Source organism: Myotis daubentonii, chromosome 1, assembly GCF_963259705.1.
Source record: "Myotis daubentonii chromosome 1, mMyoDau2.1, whole genome shotgun sequence".
Lineage (NCBI taxonomy): Eukaryota > Metazoa > Chordata > Mammalia > Chiroptera > Vespertilionidae > Myotis > Myotis daubentonii.
In genome coordinates, this window is record NC_081840.1 from 54,150,578 (window position 1) to 54,170,574 (window position 19,997).

Consider the following 19,997-nt stretch of genomic DNA (forward strand, 5'->3'; position numbering starts at 1 on the left):
GGACCCGGCGGCGGCCCCCGCCCCCCGAGGTCCGTCCCCGCGCGGGGCTGGGAGCGCGGGGCGGGGAAGCCGCGGCCGCGCCACGTCCGTCGCCCGCCCCACAGCGGGTCTGGCAGGCGGCTCGGCGCCGGGGGCTTTTGTGTCTGCGACTCGGGAGCGGCGCGAGCGCGGACCTCCTCCTCAGAGGGCGCTGTGAGTGCCGCCAGGGCCCGGCCGCCCGCCCGCCCGCCTCCCTGTCAGCGGCTCCTCCGGCGGCGGCGGCGGCGCTCTCGCCCGCACGTGCCGGCCCCGGGCGGGGGGCCGCCCCCAGGCCGAGCTCCCCGCAGCCCCCACGGAGCTCCGCCGGCCCCCGCACGCCGCCCCGCCGCCCCGAGGCCTCGTCCTCCTCCCAAACTTTGCAAAGTCGGCCCGCGTCCCCGCCGCCCTCGGCCGCGCCTGGGCTCGGAGGCTCGCCTCGCCGCCGCCGCAGCGGCCCCGCGAGGAGGAGGAGGGGCCGCCGCCGCCGCATCAAAGAGACCGAATTCCCGCGGCCTGGGGGGGAGTCATGCTTCGCGGTCTGTAATGTCAGCGGAACAGGAGAAGGATCCCATTTCGCTGAAGAGAGTTCGAGGTAAACCGAGACGGGCGCCGGGTGGAGGGGGTCCGGGGAGCGGGGGGCGCGAGGGCCCGCGCGCCGGGCCGCGGGGAGGCCACCCGGCTCGGGCCGGGCCTAACTCCGCGCAGCCCGCGTCCCGCCTGCGCCCGGGGCCGGGGCCGGGGCCGAGGCCGAGCCTGCGGTGGAGGCGCGCGCTGCCCCCGGCGCCCGCTCGCCCCCTCGACACCCGCGCCGAGCCCTCGCCTCCCCGACTTTGTGCCGGGAGGCAGTTGTAGGCGCGCCCGGCATCCCTTCGCTCCCCCGCTCCTCTTCCTCCTCCTCTCATTCGCAAGACGCAGCACAATAGGAACCTCAGAGGGCGAGAAAGAAACACGCACTCACCCCCCCCACCCCCGAACGAGGCCCACCCCCCAAAAAAGTAAGTTGGGCTGCACGCGAGTTGACGTTCTGCAAGAAGGTGCACCGGCCTCCGCGTCTCACCAGCCCCCTCCCCGCCCTCCAGCAGACAACAAACAGCGCATTCCCCCGGGCTTAGGAGGAGAAACTGTCCGTGCAAAGGGCACGTTCTCGGTCGGCTTGCGGATAAGACCCGAATCACCCCAGATCGGTCTCAGGCATGATCGGTTTGCTTCTTCCTTGCACACGTTAGTTAGGCATTTTGCTGCTGCCTGACTATCTAAGAAAAAATCAGAGGGAACGATGCACCAGACAAAAGGCGATGCGTGTAAGTTGCCAGACCCCAGGTGCTGTCTGGACGTTTGGAGGATAGCCACCAGCTCTTATTTGCAGCCCTTAATAGGGTGAAGGTTGAAAACCCCCCCAACATGGGTGTCCTACCGTTTGTTCATTGAGCAAATATTTGTTGAACATCTGTGCGGGCGCGCGCGAGGCACGGTTCTTGGCCCTGAGATGGGACAGTGAACAAAGCAAGAGGCAGTCGTCACCCAGCAGAAGTCCCCACTCTGGTAAACAAATAAGCGGTGCAGAAGGTCAGGGACAGGTGCTGTGGCGAAAGCAGAGCAGGGAAGGTGGCTAGGGCATGCTGAGGGGTGCGGGGGTGGCAGTCCCGTGCAGGGGTGAGAGAGCGCTCCGGGAGCTTGCTGTTTGCGCAGAGACCCAGAGGAGGTGATGGAGCAGAGCCAGGTGAGGAGGTGCGGGAGGAACTGCATATGTCTGGGCAGAAGGAACGGCGAGCGCAAAGGCCTCCCGGTCTGGAATGTGCCTGGTGAACTCAAGAAACAGCAAAGAAGCGATTGAGCTGGCGCTGAGTGAGCAAGGGGAGAGGAGGAGGAGCTGAGCTTGGGGATGAGGTGATTGTGTATTGGGGGGCCTGGGGGCCCTTCAAAAGATTTGGGCTTTTATTCTGGCAGGAACTGGGCGTTTTGAGCAGAAGAGGGACAGATCTGACATATTGACAGGGTTTCCCCGGCTGCCCCTGTGGAGAAGAGACTGCAGAGAACAGGTGGCAGCAGGGAGGCTAGTTAGGAGATGATTGCAATAATCCTTTCATCCAAACACGATCGAGTGCTTTATACATCAGTGAGTAGGCAGGTACATTTCCAATTGACTTAAGTGATGTAGAGATCAAGGACCATGGCCATTCATCTATGTTCTTGTTCCAGGTGACTAGAGATTAAATGCATGGAACTGGCTTTTGACACAGTAACAAGGTGGTATTCAAAAACCATCTACTCAAATATTTAGATAGAGCTTGATTTTCTTAGCCATTTAAGCAAACACACAATTTAGAGCAGAATATTGTGTTTAAAGGCTTATTATCAGCACAGTCTTTCATTTGGTGACCGTTTTTCTGTTTCAGCTCTCTTTTCTGTTTGTAGTTGCGAGTTGCCAAAGCCTTTAAGGAATAGGCCTTTCTGAGATGCAATGATTCCTCTGATCTTTTTGCCGTATCATTTTTCCTATTATTTTTTTAAAATATATTTTATTGATCTTTTACAGAGAGAAAGGGAGAGAGATAGAGAGTTAGAAACATCGATGAGAGAGAAACATCAATCAGCTGCCTCCTGCACATCTCCCACTGGGGATGTGCCCGCAACCCAGGTACATGCCCTTGACCGGAATCGAACCCAGGACCCTTCAGTCCGCAGGCCGACGCTCTATCCACTGAGCCAAACCAGTTTCGGCCCTCATTTTTCCTATTATTATAAATTATTTTAGGGTTGAAGGAAAAGGAAGAGAGCTATCAAGTTTATATCTTTGAACTCAATTATCAGTCTTAATCAAATTTAATTTTAAATAAAGTGGATATATATTTTATTGTGGATCAAGAGCACAGACCAATCTTCATTTTGCTCCAGCTGCTTGCTACTTTTAAGTTTGATGCCTTAACTGTTGGGAGTTGGCTCAGGTGTACCAGAATAAAAGGCAAAGTATTCTTTAAAATAAAAAGTCAATGTAAAAGTGGTTTTAAAATAGCAAGTCATTTTGTAATAATTAGAACATTAATTTTTAAAAACATTTTTGGATTATTTTATAGTCCATTAAAGGTACCAGAGTACCTACATGAGCTCTCCTGCAGCACAGTTCTGTTGAACTTCACTATCCTGGAATTTTTGGTTATAATTTGTGTCATTAGATTTCATGCAGGATGTGGTGTGTACAGAGCATGAACTCTTGAACAATCCTCCTCAAACTTTCCCATCTACTCGTATATACAGACAGACTTTTTAATAGTTATATATTTATTTCATGTGTATTATAAAAATAAGTCAACAAATTTCCTGCTTAGGATAAGGCTAAGATATTATAGGTGTAATTCAGATGTGGCAAAATTATGACGTGAATGACTAAGGACTTTACAGTAGTATACTCTGCAGACCAAACGCATCATAATCCTATGGGATGCTTATTAAAAATGCACATTCCTGGACCCACAGAATCATGATTCCTGGGGGATTTTTCTCCACCTTTAACAAGATCCCCAGTGTTCCTTATGCATACTAAAGTTTGAGAGCTGCTGCTGGTAGACCTAGATTGCAAAAGTGAGTGGACCAGAGGAAGCTGATTTGTGGTCTTCTAAACTTGTCCCAATATTTTAATATTAGATTCAGAATTGCTCTTAAATGGCAAAGTATCTTACTCCTACTGTTTACAGGTCTTACCACTCCCAGACCCTCAACACTTGATTGTAAAACACATCCATGAGGATGGGTACAATAGCTTGATTGTCTTTCTATTTCTCCCCTAATTGCTTTGTGAATGAATGAGTACATGAAGTAATTCATTCATATCTTTTTGTTGGGGTCCAACCCCAGCAGGTCCAGGGGTTCCCAAAGGTGTGGACGGAGTCGGCGAAGAAGGAATGACACGGAGACAGCGTTCAGTTGATCAGCAGCCTAGCCAGGTTCTCTAGCCAGGTTCTAGCCAGGCTCTCCAGCCAGGTTCTGTGTTTTATTGTTTTGTTACATCTGTATTTATACCAGTTGATTTTAATCCTATCAATTTCTATTCCAAAGGTTAGGGTGTTTCTTATCTCCATTCCAGGGAGTAAAGATTATTTAGCTTAAGCGTGATTGTTCGTAGTTAAAGTGATTAACTACCCGCCTGGCACTTAGTTAAGGGGTTTTATTCCCTCCCTAACTTCAGGGAAAAATCCCTACCTGGGGAAAGGGATTTCTCAGAGAGGTGACCTTGGTTAAAACACATAGTGCCAAGAAGGGGAGCAAACATATTAAGAACAGTATGCCATATACGCCAGGTCCCTTGAAACATATACTGTGCAGATGTTTCTTCCCTGCAGCGACTGTGTCCAGCAGCAAGGATGGACTGGCTTCCGGCATCTTTTTTTCATTCATATCTTTATCTTTTTGATTGTCCATAGCCCTTTATACTACTTGTTTTTTTTCCTCTTAGAATGTTACCTATCATACTTATTTTAACCAACACTCCCATTCTCCATTGTTTTTAAAACTCTTAGGTGTTAATCTGATGACAGTATTCATTTGATTATTCAACAAATATTTATTGAGCACTCATAGTGCCAGACAGTGGGAATATATTGATTAAGAAGACATAACACTTGTTTTTAAGACATTTTTAATCCAATCCAGGATAATGGCAAATAATCATACATTTATAAACAGCATGATAGGTACTGTGGCCATCTACAGGAAATAAAAGTACATATAATCTATCTTTAAAGAAACCATGAAAGACCTCCTGGAAAAGAGTTCTAAGAAGCAGTGGGTAAAACTATATACAAGTGTAAAACTACATATAAGTGCCCTAGCTGGTGTGGCTCGGTTGGTTGAGTATCGTCGCATGCACGAAAGGTTGCTGATTTGATTCCCCAGTCCAGGCACATGTGGGTTTGATTGATCCCCGGCCAGATATCTCTCTCTCCCTCCCTCCCTCCCTCTCCCTCCCTCCTTCCCCTCCTCCCTCCCCCCTCCATCCACTCTCTTAAAAAAAAAGTCAATAAAAACATTTAAAAAACTATATAGGAGCAATAAAAAGAGCATGAGGGATGAGAAAGAGGTATAAGAAATCAGTGATGATTTTGAGGCACTTTGGGAGAAAAACCACATTTTGAAGTAGTGAAGTTAGTGGTGCAGATGTGACTTAAAAAAGTTTGGTGGTATGCCCAGCTGGTGTGGCTCAGTGGTTGTGTGTTGACCTATGAACCAGAAGGTCATGGTTTGATTCCTGTCAGGGCATATGCATGGGTTACGGGCTTGATCCCCAGTGAGGGGCGTGTAGGAGGCAGCCGATCAATCGTTCGCTCTCATCATTGATGTTTCTGTCTCTCTCTCCCTATCCTTCCTCTCTAAAATCAATAAAAATATATCCTACCTAATAATAGACAAAGATTGAAATTGACCGTACCTTCGCTATGCCTCCCATTGGCTAATCAGCGAGATATGCAAATTAACCACCAACAAAGATGGAGGTTAATTTGCATATGTAGGCGTGAAGCGACGGAGGGAAGACTGAAGGCGGCTCCAGCCGGAGCAGTGAGGGCTGTGAAGGTGGCTCCTGCCGGAGCGGCACTGGTTTTCCTCCAGCACCTGGGACCCAGGCCTATTGCATGAATCTTTTCGTGCAACAGGCCTCTAGTCAATACATAAAAAAAAGCAGCGTGGTGGTAGACAGAAAGACATAGCCAATAGCTTGGAAAGATAGAATCAAGAGAAAGTTTGTATGGGTCTCTTTATTTTTTTCTCCCTTGTAAAAAGGTTTAAACGTATTTGTAGACTTAACAGAAGAATTTGATGTAGAGGGAGAGGAGAGAAACTAAAAAAGCAACAGAAAAAGAGAGTAATTTCTTAATAAAGCATTCAATACATGTTTTTTAATATCTACCATGTGCCAGCTAGGCACTCACTGTTCTGGAAACAGATGGAACAGATAAGGCTTCTATTCTCATAAATTAGGTCTCTGCAGATGAGAGAAGGGGAATAGCATCAAGAATGCAAATGAAGAGTTAGTTTTGGATAAAAAAGAGAATGGAGGAAGAAAGACAAATTTAAAGATGGAGAAAAAAAGACAAATTTAAAGATGAAGAAGGAAGCTGAGACATTCATTTCAGTTGAAATGCTTTTAACCAGAGTTAGAAATTACATTGGGAAGGTAAGGATGTATTTTAGAATGGGATAATAAGACAAAAATGTCATAAAAGTGCTAAAAAGTAGACTTTACTAAAAATGTAGACTATATAGGTGTATGGAAGATTTGGATTAAGATTGGAGAGGGAGCATAATTTATGTAGTCACAGAATTAAGGGGTCGAGAAGGTGAGAGAATGTCTAAGGACAGATTTTTTGTTTTGTATTTTTGTTGTTTTGTTTTTTAATTGGTACATATAAGGGGTAGGCAGATTAGTAGGAAAGTGAGTTTGGTTTTCAACAAATTGAGTGAAAATCCCCCTGGGATGTTCCAGGGTACACAACAGATATAATGGTTTGGAACAGAGGCAGGTAATCAGAGTCAGAAATAGGAATCTGGAAGTTATCAGTAAACAGGTGAATGCTAATTAATGCCTTGGGAGTAGATGAGCTCACTCAAGAGAGTGAAAAGTGAGAAGAGAAAAGACACTTTGGAAACACAAATATTTAGGAGACAAAAGAGGAAAGAGGACCCTGAGGAGTAGAATGTGACAGAGTAACTAGAGAGTTAGAGGAGAAAAACCATAAAGAATGGTCTCACAGATATATATAAGGATGAGTGGATTTATAAGAGATTAATGAATTTTGTTTCTAAGGTATTGAATGAAAGGTATCTATCTGTGAGCTATCTAGTATGCTTTTTCTCCCATAATCCCTATCATTTATCCAGTGAACCAAACTCATCCCTCACTCCCCTCCCAATAGTGTTCTAAAGTTCTAAAATATATGCCCCTTAATATGTGTGGTTTTTAAAAATATATTTTTATTGATTTCAGAGAGGAAGGGAGAGGGAGAGATAGAAACATGGATCAGCTACCTCCTGCACGCCCCACACTGGGGATTGAGCTCGAAACTCAGGTGTATGCTCTGACCACGAATCAAACGGTGACCTCCTGGTTCATAGGTCAACGCTCAACCACTGAGCCATGATTGCCAGGCAGCCCCTTAATGTGTTTTGAACCCATCATCTCCTGGACCTTTCCATCACCACTTTAATTCAAATTTTATCTCTTTGGTTATTATGGTAACTCTCTCACTGGATTCCTTGCCTCCCATTTTGTCCCTGTTAATCCATTTTCCACATTGCTACTGATGGTGATAAATGACTACCATCTGCTAAGTACTTACCAAACAGTTTGCTAAGTGGTTTAAATAGATCATCTTTTATCCTCTCAATAACGCTGTGAGTTAGATGTTATTATCATTCTAGGTTTACAGTTGAGGCACTAATGCTCAGAGAGATTAAGTAATATATGGTTAAGTAACATATTCAAGCTTACCCAGATAGTAAGTGGCAAAGCTAGAACTTAAATTCTAAAACCCAAAGTCTTAGTCACTATGTTCCAGTGCCATAGTGCTCCCCAACACAGTTCAGTCATGTTAATCTTTCTGTAAAATTCTTCAGTGGTTCCCATTGCTTTTAGGATAAAAATCCAACCTTCTTATATTGGCCCTTTTTCATTTGGCCCAGGCCTACTGCTTAGTCCACCATCCTTCATGTTCTGTGAAGTGTTCTCCCTTGTCTCATATGCTACAGGACTGAAATATTCATATTTCTTCTCTAGACATATCAGGGTCTCTCTTGCCTATAAATCTTTCTTGGCACATCCTGTTAAGGCATGCCCTCTTTTTTCCCCACCTTTGGTAAGACACTCATCTTCAAAGCATCGGCTCAGTTGAAACCTGCAAGGGTATCTTCTCCCTCAGTCAGGACTAGTTGGGAGTACCTTATGTTCCTTCAACATCTTGTGCTCATCTTTATCATAGTATTTATCATGTTAAATTTAAGACTTTCAGTAAAAAAGAAAAAATTTTTCCTCTAGATTATGAGATGCTTACAGGATGAATTACATTTATTTCTATCCTTACAGAAGCTTAACAAGTTTTTTTGAGATCTAATTTGATGAATGTTAACAAAGAGGTTTTGGTAACCAGGTAATGTGGTCTTCCTTGTTTGCTGTCACCAGAGGTGTGGAAGAGTTACCTCTTGGGAAGATTACACAGTTTTCTCTTCTAGCACTCTTATTCCAGGCAACTCAAGATGTCTAAGTCATCTTTTTGTTTGTTTTTTGTTTGTATGTTTGGTTAATCCTCACCTGAGGATATTTTTCCATTAATCTTTTAGAGAGAGTAGAAGAGAGAGGGAAAGACAGAAACATCGATGTGAGAGAAACACATCGATTGGTTGACTCCTGCACACTTCCTGACCAGGGCCCCAGACAGGCTGGAGAGGAGCCTGCAACCAAGGTACGTGCTCTTGATAGGAATCAAACCTGGGACCCTTTGGTCTGCAGGCCAATGCTCCATCCACTGAGTCAACCAGCTAGGGCTCTAAGTCATCTTTATTATCAAGGTGAGCTGTAAGGTATGGTGAAGAGTGATTTTAGATCTTCTTGTTCCAAGTCTCTATGGACATGCTAATAGTAATATTGAGAAACAGTACAGCATTTTGACTCTGTAGCCTGACTGCCAGGGTTCTTATTCCAGGTCTGCTATATACTAGCTGTGCTGTCCTTGACTAGTGACTTAATCTCTCTGAGCATCAGTTTCCTCAGCTACAAAGTGAGAATAATACTTATTCCATGGAGTTGTTTGAAGGATTAAACAGATGAATATATATATAAAGCACCACTGACAACAGTGGTACATTATAAGTTATCTGTAAGTGTTTACTTTTTTTTTATCCTCACCCAAGGACATGTTTAGAGAGAGGAATGGGGAGACAGAGAAAGAGAATAAGGGTGAGAGGGTGAGAAAGAGAAACATCGATGTAAGAGAAAAACATAGATCAATTGCCTCCTGTACACGTGCTGACCGGATATGGAACCCACAACCTAGGCATGTGCACTAATGGGGAATTGAACTGGCAACCTTTTGGTGCATAGGACAACGCTCAACCAATTGAGCCACAGTGACAGGGCCATGTAAGTCTTTACTTTTAAAATCAGGAATAGGAAGTTTAAAATATAGTAAGTAATGTGATCAACATTCACTTTTAAGTATATTGAATCAATTAATGAATAACTAAATGACCTACAGCATATTCGTTCTCATTTTTATTGGGAGTACGTATGGAGTGAAAAGCAATGAAGGTTTTCTTCTCTTAGGGAGTAAGCAGTGAACAAAAATATATTATAAAAACAGAAACTTCTCAGATTTGACAATTTTGCTGAGAAAAACAAATACAAACTGTTTATTACATGATTTTTGTGACTATTTGCAGCTTTGTCCTCCATAATTTCTGAAGTTTATTTTGTTTAAAAATTTAGCTGTCATTGTTAATACAATAAGTTTATTATTAGAGATATTATTGTATAGAGTCAGCTTACACATAGATTCCATCCACTCACTTTTATAAGCTTAAACTTTAAGCCAGTAATACAAAGATCACTAGTTTGGGGAGACAGCTGGCACAGGAATTATGTGTATTTGAAATCCTAAATACCTGATGTTGAGTGCTTTCTGAATTTAATATTTATTAAGTACACAGATGGACCTAGATGCTGAGCATCAAAAGAGGACACTTTCTGCCTTGCATTCTAAAAAGGATACGAATTCCGTCAAGCATTTGGCAATGCTTGATGACTGAAACAAAAAGTCATCAAGCATTGCCAAATGGTTGACAGGATTTGTATAATACTATATTCACATATTCATAATATTTTCACTCCATGGTAGAGACCAGCATTACAGAAGTATGTGTTTCGGGTTAAGACCAAGCTATTAGCTAAGATGTTCACATCCATAGTGTAAATGATAGAATAACTTGACATTATATCCCAAATTTCTGTGCCATTATGAAAAACTGATATTTGAATGTCCATTGAGTGTGTTGACACTGCTGAATAGTAGGTGTTTTAATAGGATGTTAAATACTATAGAAACTGGAGTGAAGTGAGCTTATGATATAGCTTTGTCTAAAGGAAAGCAACTGAGAATTAGTATTTGACTGCCCACTGTGTGCCAGGCAGTGTGTTAGGCACTTAGTTCATTCAGGCTGTTATACCAGTAACAGAACTAGAGACTCGGTGCACGAAATTCATGCACAGATAGGATCCCTAGGCCTGGCCAGTGATCAGGGCCAATCAGGGCTTTCCGGCTGCTGGCCAGGGCCTTCCTTCATTCCACACAGCCCCCTGGTGGTCAGCGCACGTCATAGCGAGCAATCGGACTCCCGGTCGAATTCCAGAGGGGACACTTTATATATTACCCTTTTATATATATAGATATTATAGACTGGGTGGTTTATAAACAACAGACATTGTATTTATCACAATTCTGGAGGCTAGGAAGTCCAAGATCAAGGTGCCAGCAGATTTGGTGTCTGGTGAGGATCCACTTCCTGGTTCATAGATGGCGCCTTCTCCCTGTGTCCTAACATGGGCAAGGGGTCATTTAATCAGAATAAGATACATACTTAAACCAATCCATACATGTATTAGAATATGTACTTATTTGGAATGATGATAAAGTAAGTTTGTTTAAAGGAAAATATTAATTATAAAATAACTTTATAATTAATATTTAGCTTGAGTGTCATCCTGTGCACTGAGAGGTCTCGGATTTGATTCCTGGTCAGGGCACATGCCCAGGTTGTGGGCTCCATCCCTAGTAAGGAGCATGTTGATTGCTGTTTTCTTTCTCTGCCTCTCCCATCCTCTCTCTTGGAAAAAAAATCAATAAAAACATTTTTAAAAATAAAAATAAAACAATACAGTCACAGTACTTATGAGAAGTTAGTATCACAAACCATTATTATAAGTAAAGTAAAGTTAAAAATGAAAATTTAAAATACATAAAAGACATGCTGCTATCTATAATACAAAATAATGCTTTCATTCCCTTTGAAGGACTTGGGGGCCAAAATAGATTGAGTCTTCTCCACCTTCCCCACCCTAAATATATGTTTTTATTATTATTAAATTTAGAGAGTGAGGAAGGGAGAGACAGAGAAAGAAATATCCATGTGAGGGAGAAACATCGATTGGCTGCCTTTCATACTCAACGGTCCAAGCAACTGAGCTACCTGGCCAGGGCAGGACTGAGTCTTTAAAAGGAGGAATAAAGCCCTAGTTGTGTTGGTTTAGTTAGCGTGTTGGCCCAGGGACTGACTAAAGGGTTTCAGGTTTGATTCTGGTCAAGGGCATGTACCTCAGTTTCAGGTTCAATCCCTGGCCCTGGTTGGGGCACATGTAGGAGGCAACCAATCAATGTGTCTCTCTCACATTTATGTTTGTCTCTCTCTACTCTCTCTCTCCCTAAAAAGTCAATGAAAAAATATCCTTGCATGAGGAGTAACAAAAAATAAATAAGTAAAAGGAGGAATAAAGATATTATAATTAGACCTAAGAAAATAAAAGGCATAAAGTAAATAATTCACAGTTTATAAAAAAAACACAAAAATAAAAATTTATTTTATACCTAGAAATGATTTCATTTAAAATATCTTTAATTTGTGGAATCTTTAGATGGGAAATAATTACTTCACTTAATAGAGTAGACTCTTCTATAAGACTATGAGAAGAAATACAACTTCAGCTTCCAGCTCTGCATAAGTTTGAAGGGTGAAAAGAGAGGTTAAGAGTATTATTTTGCTTACTTGAGATTGATTGTCATAATGTAGGATGATAATATGTAGACAGATAAAAGAGGCTTCTTGTTCCATTCTGACATACTTTCCCACTCTGTTCCCCGTGTGCATTCAGAGGGCAGTAGGCAGGTAGGAGTGAGGAGATGAGATGAAGAAATTTAATTATCTGATCTAATAAAAGAGAAACATGCAAATTGACCAAAACTTCACTATGCCCCCAAGCCACGCCCACCAGCCAATCAGAGCGACTATATGCAAATTAACCCAACCAAGATGGCGGCTAGCAGCCACGGAGCTGGAGCAAGCAGGAGGCTTGGTTGCCCCAGCGATGGAGGAAGCCAAGCTTCCCGCCTGCCTGGACAGCTGCGGCCTCAGCTAAAGGCAACAAAGTTTCAATTATAGAAGATAAATAAATCCCAGATACCTGCTTCCAGCCAGTCTCCACTGGGGGCTTGGGTGGCTGGGGGCCATGGCCAGCCTGCAAACAGCCATCAGCCCCTCACCCAGGCTGGCCACACCTTCATGGGGTGAGGGTCCCCACTGGGGGCCTTGGTCAGCCTGAAAACAGCCATTAGCCCCTCCCTCAGACTGGCCATGCACCCCAGCAGGACCCCCCACCCTGAAGGGGGTGTGGCCAGCCTGAAAACGGCCCTCAGCCCCTCACCCAGGCTGGCCAAGCACCCCAGCGGGGACCCCCACCCTGATCTGGGACACCCTTCAAGGCAAACCAGCCGGCCCCCACCCATGCACCAGGCTTCTATCCTATATAATAAAAGGGTAATATGCAAATTGACCCTAACAGCAGAACAACTGGGAATGACTGGTCACTATGACACACACTGGTCACCAGGGGGCAGACGCTCAATGCAGGAGCTGCCCCCTGGTGGTCAGTGTGCTCCCACAGGGGGAGCTCTGCTCAGCCACAAGCCAGGCTGATGGCTGCCAGTACAGCGGTGGTGGTGGGAGCCTCTCCTGCCTCCTCAGCAGTGCTAAGGATGTCCGACTGCAGTTTATGCCTGCTCCCCGCTGGCAAGTGGACATCCCCCGAGGGCTCCCAGTCTGCCAGAGGGATGTCTGACTCCCTACTTAGGCCCAATCCCCCAGGAAGCAGGCCTAAGCTAGCAGGTGGACATCCCCCGAGGGGTCCAAGACTGCGAGAGGGCACAGGCCAGGCTGAGGACACCCCCCCCCGGCCGAGTGCACACCGGGCCTCTAGTCTATACTAATAAAAGGGTAATATGCTAATTAGACTGGGTCGACCAGACATCTTCCGGACATCCGACTTCCTTCTGGACAAAGTCACGGTGCAGGGGCCGAGGCAGAGGTGGTTAGGGGCGATCAGGCCAGCAGGGGAGCAGTTAGGGGGCAGCCAGGATGGCAGGGGAGCAGTTAGGGGGCAACCAGGTTGGCAGGGGGTCAGTTAGGAGGCTACCATGCTGGCAGGGGACCAGTTAGGGGGTGATCAGGCTGGCAAGCAGAGGCAGTTAGGAGCAATCAGGCAGGCAGACAGAGTGGTTAGGGGCAATCAGGCAGGCAGGCATGTGAGTAGTTAGGAGGTAGCAGTCCCAGATTGCGAGAGGGATGTCTGATTGCCGGTTTAGGCCCCATCCCACAGGAGCCTAAACCGGCAGTTGGACATCCCCCGAGGGGTCCCGCATTGGAGAGGGTGCAGGCCCAGCTGAGGGCCCCCCTCCCCGGTGCCCAAATTTCGTGCACCGGGCCTCTAGTCTATATATATATAAAAGCCTAAGCAACTGTCTGACCGACTGTTCAACTGGTAGCTATGACATGCACTGACCACCAGGGGGCAGACGCTCAAAGCACAGGAATGGAAATGTGGAACAGACTGATGAATCTCAGAGGGAGTGGGGGAAGGGGGAGGACAGGAAGAAATTAACCAAAGATCTTATATGCATACTAGAGGCCCAGTGCCAGTGGGGTCTCTCGACCTGGCCTGCGGAGATCAGCCCAAAACCAGCTCTCCAACATCCCTTGAGGGGTCCCAGATTGTGAGAGGGTGCAGGCCAGGCCGAGGGACTCCACTGGTACACAAATCCATGCACAGGGCCTCTAGTTAACACATTGTTTGCGGGTAGTTTTTATCGCGTGCTAACAGGTGGTACGGGCCATTTTTGCTAATTTTTTGCGCAAATGGCAACGTTCAGTAAAATTACGATAACTTTAGTTTACGTATTTATCCGTTACCCACATTCTACCGCTAGTCTATAAAAAACGTATTAATACATGTCCCGTGCTCTATTACCAGTCAACGTAAAACGTATAAGTAAAACGTATAAATACGTTTCCCGCATACAATGTGTTAATAAATAAAAGGATCAGAGTAGCCAGTGTTACAATAAGCTTTAGTAGTTCCCCTTTTCTTGGTTCTGTGCCCCACAACTCTCTACTTCAGGCTGAATTGTCATTGTTTACCTTGCAAAGTTAGCACCAGCAGGTATATAGAGCAGACAGGGAGAAAGAGGCTTCAGCACCAAAAGTTAGGGTCACCTAAATAACTGGTTCTATAACCACTACTTTCCCTTCCTTGGATTCTGACCTTTCACTTCATTTGTAAAGAGTGAGAATTATAGAAATTCTTGGTAGTCTATGTTCTAATTAGCCCTGATGAATATGAATCTGATCTATCATCACTGATTATGTCATGGAGAAGAACCACCAGTATTACTGATAGCAGCAGGAAGGACATAGGTGAGGCCAAGAGTCCGAGCCATTGGAAGTGTTAGCCGGTTCCCAACTTAACAGTAGTTTGACTTTCAATTTTTCAGCTTCATGATGCTGTGAAAGCATTATGAAACCATAATTTGAATTTTGATTTTTGATCTTTTTCTGGGCTATCAATTTTGATCTTTTCATGATGCTGGGCAGTGGCAGTGGCCACAGCTCCCAGTCAGCCAGGTGATCATCAAGGTATAGTCTACACTCTACAGTGTAGCATGTTTCCAGTGTGGCTAGGCTAAGCTGTGATGTTCGGCAGGTTAGGTGTATTAAATGCATTTTGACTTACGTTATTTTCAACTTATAATGGATTTATCGGGACATAACCCCACTGTTGTTTGAGGAGCATCTGTGTCATTAGTTATTTGGATGAACAGTTAAATGGGGAACAGAGACCAGTGGAAACTTGAAGATTTGTTTTATGGGGGGAAATGTTAGACTCTTAATAAAAAATTAATACCATAAAACTCAATTTTTAAAAAAGAATTTTAGGTGGTTTTGTTTACAGATGACTTGAAAATAGTGAATTTATTTAAATGATTCCAAATGCAGAGTTTTGCCTTAGAATAAGTACAAGAAATTATTACATTTTTGGAAAGTAAACAGAGATGGTAGGTATTAACCATTAAGAGTACATTTTGTTCATCTTAAATTACATTGCATTTTAATTATAAAAGTATAATTATTCAGTAGTCTTAATAATGCTGTGAATGGTAATTTATATATTCTACATTGAGATCAGAGACTAATCTATCTATCTATATCTATATCTATATCTATATCTAAATCTATATCTAAATCTATATCTAAATCTATATCTATATCTATATCTATATCTATATCATCTATATCTACATCTATATCTATACATATAAAAGGCTAATATGCAAAGTGTCTCCTTGGGAGTTCGACTGGGAAACTGGGAGTTTGATCACTAGCTATGATGTGTGCTGACCATCAGGGGGCAGCGTGGAATGAAGGAAGGCCCCGGCTGGCAGTCGGCAGCCAGCAGCCAGGGAAGGAAGGCCCTGATTGGCAGGTGGAAGGCCCTGATCGGCCCTGATAGCTGGCCAGGCCTAGGGACCCTACCTGTGCACAAATTTCATGCACCAGGCCTCTAGTTTATTAATAATTGTTTTTATTTTAAGAATTACCTTTATCTACTTGTACTTTTATTAGAATGAAATACCCATGATACATGTTAGGAAAGACAGGACTTTGCTGTTTGATACTTTTGTTTATGTAACCACTTTATTATTTGACCTCTAAGACCATTGGTAATTCTTTTTCCATACCAGAATCTCAGAATTTCTAGGTATTCAGATTCAAGAACAACACATTTCTCTATTCAGTATATCAGTATTCTGTTAAGGAAATCTACATACAAATTGTTAATGTGAAATCATTAGTTCATTTTATACAGGCTACTGAATAGTTTTAACTTGGTAGTAGTTTTAGTCATTCCTAAACCATTTTTTTTTTTTTAGTTAATCCTCACCCGAGGATATTTTTCCTTCGATTTTTAGAGAGAGTGGAAGGGAGGGGGAGAGATAGAGAGAAACATTGATGTGAGAGAGACACATTGATTGGTTCCTCCCGCACATACCCCGACTAGGGCTGGGGATCAAGCCTGCAACTAAGGTAGGTGCCCCTGACCAGAATCAAACCCAGGACCCTTCAGACAGCGGGCTGACGGTCTATCCATTGAGCCAAACTGGCTAGGGCTTAAACCATTTTTAATAAATGACCTTGAGGGCCAGACTGGGTCTCACTATTAGTTGTTTACTTAGGACCTACTTAAATAATATAATCCACATCAAATTAGAATGAAAAGATAGGCATTCCTTTAATTTGAACCAGAAGTTTTCATTTTTGCCTTTTGTGAGCCATTGAGGAAGACTAGTTTCATAGAGGTTGATAAACCTAGTTTTACTCAAGCAACCAAAGGGAAAATAAATAAATTGGATTTCATCAAAATTAGAAACTTATGTGCATCAAAGGATACTATCAAAGTGAAAAGAGAACTCACAGAATGGAAGAAAATATTTCAAATCATATCTAATAAGAGTGTAGTATCCAGCATATATGAACACTTCTTACAACTTAACAAAAGAGACAAACAACCTAAACACACAAGCACACACACACACGCACGCACACGCACCAACCTAACTAAAAAATAGGCAGAGAACTTGAATAGACATTTCTTCAGTGAAGATATGTATGGTCAATAAGTACATGAAAAGTTGCTTAACATCAGTAATTATGGAAGTGCAAATTAAAACCACAATGAGATATTACTTCAAACAAAGAGAAAGTAAATGTTGGAGAGGATGTGAAGAAATTGGAATCCTCTTCTTGTAGGAACATAAAATGGTGCAACCACTATGGAAAATAGTTGAGCAGTTCCTCAAAAAGTTAAACATAGAGCCCTGGCTGGTATAGCTCAGTTGATTGAACATCATCCCATGTACCGAAAGCTCACTGGCTTGATTCTCGGTCAGGGCACATGCCTGGGTTGTCAACTCAATTCCCCAGTAGGGGGCATGCAGGAGGCAGCCGATAGGTCAGTGTTTCTCTCTCACATCAGTGTTTCTCTCTTTCTCTCCCTTTCCTTTCTCTCTCTCAAATCAATTTTAAAAAACAATGTGGTCTATCCATACAATGGAATATTATTCATCCATAAAAAGGAATGAAATACTAATGACTAAGTACTATTGAAAGATATCAAACACAAAAAGCACATACTAGCCTGGCTGGCGTGGCTCAGTGATTAGAGTGTATGCCTGAGCACTGAAGGCTTGCGGATTCAATTCCTGGTCAAGGGCACATACCTGGATTGTAGGTTAGATCCCTGGCCCTGGTCAGGGCGAGTGTGGTAGGCAACCAGTTGATTGTCTCTCTCAAATCCATGCTTTTTTCAGTTTTTCTCCTCTCCTCCATCTCTCCCCTTCCTTCCTTACACTCTCTCTGAAAAATCAATGGGGAAAAATATCCTTGAGTGAAGATTTAAAAAAAATTTTTAAATTTAAAAAAGCAAAATGTGATGTACTGTATGATTCCATTTATATTAAATGTCCAGAATAGGCAAATTCATAAAGATAGAAAGTACATTAGTGATTTACCAGGGACTGAGGGTTGGGGAATGAGTGCCAGTGGGTATGGGGTGATGATAATGTTTTGGAATTAAATAGTGATGATGATTAAACAACCTAGGAACATGCTCAAAAATCACTGGATTGTACACAAAAGCAAAAGAAAATAAAACCTTAGTTTTATATTTCAGTGCTGCTTTTGACTGATGGTATCACCCCTTCACATTCCAATTCTTTTTTTAAATGGGAATGAGTTAGCTACCTCTTAGCTTTGTTATGGAGACTAAGTGAAAGATATAGTTACATATAAACTTCTAAGTTAAGATTCTACTTTGCAGAATATCTTTTTAATTCCAAGCCAAATGAACCAAAATAGTGTGTCTTTTTTTAAAACACACACACACACACACACACACACACACACACACAGAAAAACACAGCAAAAATGTTCAATAACAGCAGCCACCAAGGGAGATAGCACAGTACAATACGTAAATCTAGAACAGGGTGAATGCACTGTCTTAAGCTTCTATGACAATCCCTGCCCCTTGGAAGCTGGTAGTGATTTACAGAATTTTGAGAATTTTCACTAATAACCCCAAGTCTGCAGGGAAGCAAATTAAATCAGTATTTTTATTTTCTCCTTTGAGTAAGAAAAAAAAAGGAGTGAAATAGAAAACATTAAGAAAAAAAATAAAGTCCCAACTGTCTCTAACAGAAGTCTCCAGGGACACATACATACTGAATCAGGGATCAGGGCACACGAGAGATTTCCCCCATGCAAATGTATTGTTGTACCCCCCAATTAAGTAGATGTGCATTTAACAAAACCTCAGAATTATTCCAAAGAAATACAACAGGTTTATCTTACTAATATAGGCAAGCATTCTAAAGAGCTTATTAGCATATTCAGTCATATAAAAATGATAGCATTTATATAAAAATGAATAAGTTGGGTTTATTTAAGGAATGTCAGGGGCTGTGTGAAACATTAAAACAGTTTAAAGGGGGGAAAAAATCATGATTATCTCAATAGATGCAGCATACCACCTAGACCAGTGGTTCTCAACCTTGGCTGCACATTAGAATCACCTGGGAATCTTTTTAAAATCCTGATTTCTGGGCCTTATCCTCCGGAAATTCTGTTTCTTCGTTACTAAAGTTGTGGCCCCGCCCCATAACAAAGAAACAGAATTTCCGGAGGACGAGGCCCAGAAATCAGGATTTTAAAAAGATTCCCTCCCCCCCCCCCGCAAAAAATAAAATAAAATAAAAATAAAAATAAAAATAAAAATAAAAAAGATTCCCAGGTGATTCTAATGTGCAGCCAAGGTTGAGAACCACTGACCTAGACCAAGCAAACAATCTTACATGTGAATAAAGGGGAGTCAAAAGTCACCCATGTTAAATTGGAGCAGATAAAAGGTTTGGGCAAAGTTGCAAGATAAAATAAAAGCATGATAACTACGTAAATATGCTATGGCAAATAAACTAACAAAAACAAAGAAGACAAAAAGAAGCAGCATGAAGAAGAAGAAGAACCCATAACCTACCGACTAGGAACTACCTCACATGTACTTTGAGTGGTAAAACTTAATAAAACGAGCTCAAAGACAAGATTATGATACAACAAAATGAGATGAAAGGTAAATTGTGGACCTAAGGAAACAAATTGAGGCCCAAAATAACATATTTTCAGAACAAATAAATTAGAAATAGGGAACAGAATAGAGAGAGTTAGCAATTAAATTACATAATAGAAAAGCTATCTTCAGATAATCAGAATACAGATGAAAAAGACAAAGAGAGTGAAATCAGAAGAGCTAACTAATAAATATGGAGCTAAAATTTCTCTAGTACAATAATGAGTGCCCCTGAAATAGAGCACTCAACAAATGCAGCAGGAAAAGTATTCAAAGATATGATAAAAGCAAACTTACCCGAAATGAAGATCTGACTAGAGATAGAAAATATCCTGCTAACGGGGGCGGGGAGACAGAGAATAAGATGGGATTTTATATTGTTCTCAACTTTCAAAGCAGGAAGTCAATCAATGCTATCTAAAATTGAAAAAAAGGCCATAATTTCTTCCACTTAGTGCATTTCTTAATGTCTTTTCTTATCCTTAGGGGATTCTTTTGCAAAATTTCTCTTTTAGTGAAGAAATATTTAGCATATTCTTCAGTTTTATCTTATTTCTTTTATTAAATTATAATTCAATGCTTTCATTTTAACAATAGCATCCTATTTTTGTAATGGTATTGCTTTTACTCTACGCAAAAGGAAAAGTTGGTAGGTAGATAGTAAGCTAGGTGTCTGGAGTGATGTTAACTTAGTAGTAACAATAGTTTCTGGTTG

General features: G+C 42.6%; 1 protein-coding gene across 1 annotated transcript in view; it reads left to right on the forward strand.

Moving 5' to 3' along the window:
* The first annotated feature begins 484 nt into the window (after nucleotides 1-484).
* PYGO1 (pygopus family PHD finger 1) overlaps nucleotides 485-19,997 on the forward strand; it is a 32,955-nt gene continuing 13,442 nt past the window's right edge. Inside the window, exon 1 of the mRNA XM_059700415.1 lies at nucleotides 485-610. Coding sequence (XP_059556398.1) covers nucleotides 562-610 — 49 coding nt within the window. The 5' untranslated portion in view covers nucleotides 485-561. The remainder of the gene's footprint in view (nucleotides 611-19,997) is intronic.